Below are 7,342 nucleotides of genomic sequence, written 5' to 3' on the forward strand. Positions count from 1 at the left end.
GAAGCCAGGCAAAACTCTCCAGGAACTGGCAGCGTGTATATGACAAGATACTGCTACCTGTGACTTTCCTTCTATCACAGACCCTCAAGATGAAGCTCTTAGGCAGAGATTCATAAGTTGTCAACAATAAAGCTGTCTTAAAGACTCTTTTTAAGATCAAGGACACAGAGCTGGACTTTGCCCATGCTTTCCAAGATGCAATTGAGACCGAAGACACAGCAAAGGTTGTCAATGAAACTGTCTACAATTCCAATACCAGGTCTGTCAACAAGGTCAAGCAAACCCAGAACAAGGGTCAACGAATAAACCACCAGCAGTCTAATTCCACCGACCCTAAGTTGGGAAACAACTAGGGAAATGATGTCAGATATTGCTATGAGTCTGCTAGCAAGCATGACTTGCCCATGCTAGGAACTTTCATGGTCGAAACCAAGGATCCAATGACTGGTAAACAAAGCAGAATTTCTTACATTGTCACCAAGATCCTTGACCTGAACTTGCTGGGATGAAACGCTATCCAGACACTAGAAATTTCTGTAGACAACATTCTTGGACTGAAGTGCATAGGGAGTCAAGACAAGTAAGGGTGCAGAACCATCACATCCTAAATCCTCTAACAAGCCTTATGCTTCCCTGCAACGACATTGCCACAATCTCTGTGACGAGTTTCCAGATCTTTTCAAAGAAGAATTGGGATGTCTTAAGGATTTCAAACTGGAAGTAAAATTGAAGTTTGATACAACGCCAGTTTTTTTACAAGACTCAACCAATTCCATTTGCTGACCTGGCCAAAGGTTATGAAGAAGGTATCGCAAAAGAAGTCTAGCAGCAAGTCCAGTTCAATGAATACTGAATGCCAGTGGTACCGATTCGCAAAGCACATAATCCGGGCACTCTGAAGTCCAAGTTACGAATTTGTGGTGACTACTCAGTTGGCATCAACAATCACCTAAAAGAACACCGTCATCCAATGCCACTCGTAGAGGAACTGATGCAGAAGCTGGGAGGTGGATGCAGTTATACAAAAATTGACCTTGCTGATGCCTACAACCAGATCAAACTGGCACCAGAGAGTCAATGAAGGCTAGCCCTCAGCACTCATTTTATAGTACTCCTGCAGCAATGACTCTGATTTGGAATCAAATCAGTGCCTGGTTACTTCCAGTAATCTGGCTGTAGTTGCCATATTCCAAGATGATATGCTCATCAGAAGGAAAGATGCAGATCACCACTTGAGCAGCCTGAGGCATTTGCTTTCTTGTCTGAATGACAAAGGACTCAAATGTTGCCATGAAAAGTGCTTGTTTGCACAAACCAGTGTATAATATCTTGGCCATGCCTTATCACCTGAAGGAATCGTGAAGGAATTCAAAGTTGAGGCAGTCATGAAGATGCTACCCCCTATATATGTCTCAAGCTTAAAGTCTTACTTGGGTTCGGTTCAGTTCTATGGAAAGTTTATCCCAAACCTGGCCACTATGGCTGAGCCACTTTACCATTTAACCAAGAAGGCAACTCCTTGGAAGTGAAGAGATGAATAGCAAAGAGTGTTTAAACAGTTGAAAAGCTCATTATCTTCGAAAAGTTTTGGAAGTTGTTGGAGTCACTCAGTATTTACCATGGATCAAGTGTTGTGATTCCACAGAGCCTACAGTCCAATATTCTAGATCTTCTGCATATCGGATAATTAGCAAGAACTGCTGTCTACTGGCCCGATATTGATGTAGCTATTGAAATGGCTAATCAACAATGTGACTCATGTGGTGAATATTAAAATAAGCCATCCAAGCCTACAGTTCAACTATGGATGCTACCAGAGAAGCCATGGAGCCGCTTACACATAGATCATGTTTCTCATGATATCCAACATCATCCACATCCACTAGAGCCACTCTAGATCTGCTGGAAGAAGACTTTGCTAACTTTGGCTATCCTGACACGCTGGTCACAGATAATGCATCAACTTTCCTTTGAAGAATTTCAGAGCTGGTGCAAAGAACATGGGATCACATACCTGACAGGTGCACCATACTATCCTGCTATTAACGGAGCAGCAGAACGTTTGGTGCTGTCTTTCAAGCAAGCACTGAGAAAATCTTCTCTGCTCCTAAAGCAAGCTCTTCAGGAGTTTTTAATGCAGTACCGGAGAACACTGACATCCTGTGGACTCTCTCCAAGTGAACTCTTGATGTCCTGGCAGATCCGGACTAGGATTGACTTTCTGCTGCCCTCTTCAGTACACATAGCTCAGGGCAAGCGATCCAAGGTGTCATCAAAGGTGGAGATAACAACAGACTCAGAAGGTGTTGCCAAAGTAACCAAACAGTACAAGACTAGTGATCCTCTACATGCACTGTACAATGGACCTTTCTGTGACAAGCAGCCATGATGGGTAGCAGCAGTTGTCATGAAGTCTTTGGGTACTCGCTGTTTCAATGTCAAGGTTTTTCCTCGTGGCCCAGCATGGAGATGACACTACATCCATGCTATGCTTCTGCAGAGGCCTGAGAACCTGGGGATGAGACTGAAAATATTTCTGTGCTTCCAACAGATCATCCAATGGAAATCCTGGAAGAAGTGCCACAAAACTAAACCACTTGTACCAGAGTATGAACTGAACAACGCTAGATGATCCAAAAGAACACCCAAGCCTAGAAAGGGACATTGTTGTTGATTCCTCTAGTGTAGCATCAGTTTCAGTGGGGAGGTATTGTGGAGATTACTAGGCAATAGAATTAAAAGTTCTGGAACTTGCAAGAATGTTCACAAGGCATTTTGATTTTTGTTTACATTATTATTACGGCCTTGAGTTTTACAGTTGGAATAAACAGACTTCACACCTACTACTCTGTTTTCTTTGCAAGTAAATGAGAGCATATTGAACCACAAACAACACACCTATCTGGATTATTACTCTATTCTTTGTAAGTAAAAAAGAGAAATATAACAAAAACACTGCGTCTTATCATAGAAACAGCTGTACATTATATAATTTTGTGTTCCTTTGTCATTTATTTAATTTCATATTCCACTCAGTACTCAACTAATGCTTTTACTGGAACATATGTATTATTAAGTTCTGATATCAGGTTATTAGTATTGCTATATTAAGCCAAATATTAAGATATATGTAAATATAGGCAAGTGAGAATTGGGGTGAGGCAAAACACTTTCCAAGGGCTAATGTCTTGAGTGTGCACTCGTAAAAGGTGCTATACTACTGCTTATTCCCAGCTTCCAGATTAATCCTATGGGATGGTTATGTATGCAGAACTCCATGTAGCTTAAGATAAATATAATAATAATGAAAAGTTTTTGGATGGAAATTTATATATTTTGTTAATGCATTGCTACATATGCTTCTGCATAACACGTTTGTTCGTGACTATTCTGACAGCCATAGGGTATTGTTAAATATTATTTATAATATCTATGAATCTTAAGGAAGTCCATTACTTCATGTGCATATTTTATCAGGCATTTTCATGAAATAATTATATATATATATATATATATATATATATGTTGATGCAAACAGGAAAAATAGAACTCAAAATATGAGAATATGTATATTTTTATTAATATTTAGCAGAAACAAACTTTGATAAGTGCCAATGGATGAAACTCTTGAACCTCAAGTCACTCTATTGCTGCCAGTGGCCTGGGAACAAAATTTGCTTACGGAGTGCAAACCTTGGTTCAAATTTTTTTACGAAAAAGTAGATTTTTTCAATGTTAACATTAAAGCAAATGCAGATATAATAATGATTTTTATGATTATGAGGGTCAGCTGAAATGTACATAGGCTGAGCAGGACACTCTCATGGAATGAGACCAAATGAAGTTCATTTTTTAACATATTTCCTCTTACTGTCCACACACTTCCATCAGTACTTACAGTGCTTGGATCGCACTGGTGAAGAATCTATCTTGTTGGTCAAAATAGTCATCATCACAGTAACACTGGTGCCCAGCCGAGTGTTTTTTCATGTTGGGAAATAGATGATAATCAGATGGAACCAAATCACTAACATAGGAGGGTGATTGACCAGTTCAAAGCCAGTTACACACAGCAGCCATTGAAACCAAGGACTTGTGTGCTGAAACATTGTTCTAATGAAACAAGACCCCATTCATCAGTTTTTCAGGACACTTGGTCTTGATAGCTTTTCATAACTGCCTCAGCAAATTGGCATTGAACTTTCCATTGATGGTGTGATCATTTTGAAGATAGTCGATGAACACAATATTCTTTGCATTAACATACAATATATGTAATAATGTGAAATATATTTTATGTATTAAATTGTTTAATTTTGGAAATTTATCAAGCGAAGCAAACATAAAGCAGTAAAAAGACAAATTGCAAGTATTTAAAAATGTGAGACACTACATGACAAAAACTAACAAAAAAGAAAGAAAATAGTGGTGCTTGTGTTCCAAAAGTATGATGAGAGGGCTCAGGAGAAGAATAGAAAGATGAGATTGAAGGAAAGAAAAGAATGGAAAGTGAAAAGATAAAATGGGTGGGGGGTGAAGTGAATGCTAGGCAGGAGATGAAACAAAATACATGTGCTACCTATGCACTGGTCAAGTAGGAAAAAGATGAGTGATAAAAATTTGGATGGTCTTTTGGTACCAAAAAGGGAAGAAAGAGAGACAGAGTGGAGTAGAGAAGGTTGGGGAAGAGCAAGCACGAAGACAGAGGGAGTGCAGAGAATAAAGATAGACAGCAGGTAGTTGACAGAGATGGACAGATGAAGAAATGGAAGGTAGTAGAGAGAAAGGCAATAGATAGGTAGAGAGGCAGATAGAAACAGATGGGGAAAGTTTTATGCACAAGAGGGGATAGGAGAAGGATAGAAAAGAGAGAAAATCCCACTCCAAATATTGAACAGTGTGTGGGGTACCACTGAATAGGAACAGAAGTGGGGTGTGCAACATTACATTAACTAATAACCATAAAATGTTGCACAGAAAGCAGAGAGAGAGAAAACACCTAGCTAACACCCTCTGACATATTTAATGACAATTATGGTTTTCCTTTTTGACAATTCATTGCTAAACGACTGCCTAATTTAATTATACAGGGTGGGGCAGAGAGGATGAATGTTTTTGAAATGGCTATCACTCAGCCCCAGAGGGAGGGACATATGTCCGACAGGTACCATTTGGTCCATAGTATCTTAGCATTTTTTTTCTTTTCAAGTGAAGCCATGGCACTGTGGACAATAGAGCATTGCATGTTTACCTATGACAGTTACATGAAGAATAACAAGTCTGTCACAGCAGTTCAGAGTGTGTTTCAGTGCCACTTCAACATTCACCAAAATCAGGCTGTTCTCACTCATAACACAATCTTACTTTGGGTGAATGCACTTTGTACACGAGGTACACTAATGAGTAGGCGACTAGTGGGGGCACCATGAACAGTACGGACCCTGGAAAATGTGGAATGCGTCACACAAGCTTTGATAGAGTCCAAATTACTCAGCTAGGAGGCATTCCACTGAACTTGGCATCAGTAATCAATCAGTAAGGCATATTTTGATTGAAGACCTGCATTTCCACCTGTACAAATTGGTCATTGGGCAACAGTTGAAACCATGGGCCTATGCACAGCAGCTTAACTTCGCATGTCAGATGGAAGCAATTTTTGAGGCAAATGACAACCTCATTTTGTTAATGAGTGATGAAGCTCAATGGCATGGTGAATCATCAGAACTGTTGTTATTGGGCTCTTGAATCTCAATGGCATGGTGAATCATCAGAACTGTTATTGGGCTCTTGAAAATCCAAGAGAACTGCATGAAATACCACTGCATAGCCCAAAAGTGATGGTCTGGTGTACTGTTAGTAAAGCTGCCATCATTGGTTCTTACTTGAAGACAATGATGGAAATTCTGTTACTGTGAACTTCAAGCATTACATCTAGATGATAAACAACTTCTTTGTGCCTGAATTATGATGGAAACATATGTCTATTTGATGTGTGTGGTTTCAGTAGAATGGGGCGACGGCCCACACAGCCAGAGCATCAATGGATGTTCTTTGCTTCGGTGACCACCTCATTTCCAGGTTTGCTGACATTCCTTGGCCCCTCACTCCCCTGAGTTGTCCATGTGTGATTATTTCTTGTGGGGAAACCTCAAGGCATATGTATATGTGCATAAGCCCTGTACATTGGACAATTTGAAGGAAGATATTCATGTGGAAGTCGTCCAAATTGACAGAGCATTGCTGGAGAGAGTGGAGGCCAACTTCCAAGAATGCCTTCAGAAATGCATCAATGAAAACGGACACCACATGATGGATGTTGTTTTCCACAGTTGATTTTGACTAATGCTAATTCAATATGAACACATTGATGTCAATAGAATTTGTTTGCAGCAAAAATTAATGATTTTGTGAATTTTTCAAAAGCGTCCATTCTCTCTGTCCCACCCTGTATATATATGCATATGTTTTTCTACTTTTAATTGTTTTAGTCATTTGACTGCAGCCATACTGGAGTACCGCCTTAAAGGATTTTAGTCAATGAAATCTACCCCAAGACTTATTCTTTGTAAGCCTAGTACTTATTCTATCGGTCTCTCTTGCTGAACTGCTAAGGTATGGGGACATAAACACACCAGATTGGTTGTCAAGCGATGGTGGGTGGGGGGCAGGGACAAAGACAGAACCACACACATACACACATGCACATGACCGGCTTCCTTCAGTTTCTTATTTCTTTATTGCCCACAAGGGGCTAAACATAGAGGGGACAAACAAGGACAGACAAAGTGATTAAGTCGATTACATCGACCCCAGTGCATAACTGGTACTTAATTTATCGACCCCGAAAGGATGAAAGGCAAAGTCGACCTTGGCGGAATTTGAACTCAGAACGTAATGGCAGAAGAAATACCGCTAAGCATTTCGCCTGGTGTGTAAATGTTTCTGCTAGCTCGCCACCTTTCAGTTTCTGTCAACTAAATCCACTCTTGTGATTTTATGTAATGCCTTTAATGTTTCTCTTCCGTACAGCAGCCTTGCCTTACCAGCCATTTTCTCATATATATAATGTAGATTAGATTAGTACAAATGCTCCTATGTTTTATGTTAGAACATGACAGTATGGTTTTTCATATGCTCCTATGTTTATATGATGATATATAGCTTGAAACATTAATCTTCTATATATATATATAAATGAGAATGTATGTGTGTGTGTGTGTGTGTGTGTGTGTGTGTGTGTGTGTGTGCTTCCCTAAAACTCGAGAACTACACAACCAATTTCATTCAAATTTTACACATGCCTTACTTAGGGTCCCAGTTGTGTTTTAGTCAAAAATTTTTT

The 7,342-nt window shown here is 39.7% G+C and overlaps 1 protein-coding gene across 1 annotated transcript; it reads left to right on the plus strand.

Moving 5' to 3' along the window:
- Nucleotides 1-1,954: 1,954 nt before the first annotated feature.
- On the plus strand, nt 1,955-2,389 carry LOC106871633 (uncharacterized protein K02A2.6-like). The gene has a single exon (XM_014918208.1). It carries the CDS (start codon nt 1,955-1,957, stop codon nt 2,387-2,389), a length of 435 nt encoding a protein of 144 aa, XP_014773694.1.
- Nucleotides 2,390-7,342: the final 4,953 nt, after the last annotated feature.

Source organism: Octopus bimaculoides, chromosome 17 (assembly GCF_001194135.2).
Source record: "Octopus bimaculoides isolate UCB-OBI-ISO-001 chromosome 17, ASM119413v2, whole genome shotgun sequence".
NCBI lineage: Eukaryota > Metazoa > Mollusca > Cephalopoda > Octopoda > Octopodidae > Octopus > Octopus bimaculoides.

Excerpts from the sequence above, each read along its gene's own strand:
- LOC106871633 (XM_014918208.1), top strand. The coding sequence starts at position 1,955 with ATGCATCAACTTTCCTTTGAAGAATTTCAGAGCTGGTGCAAAGAACAT.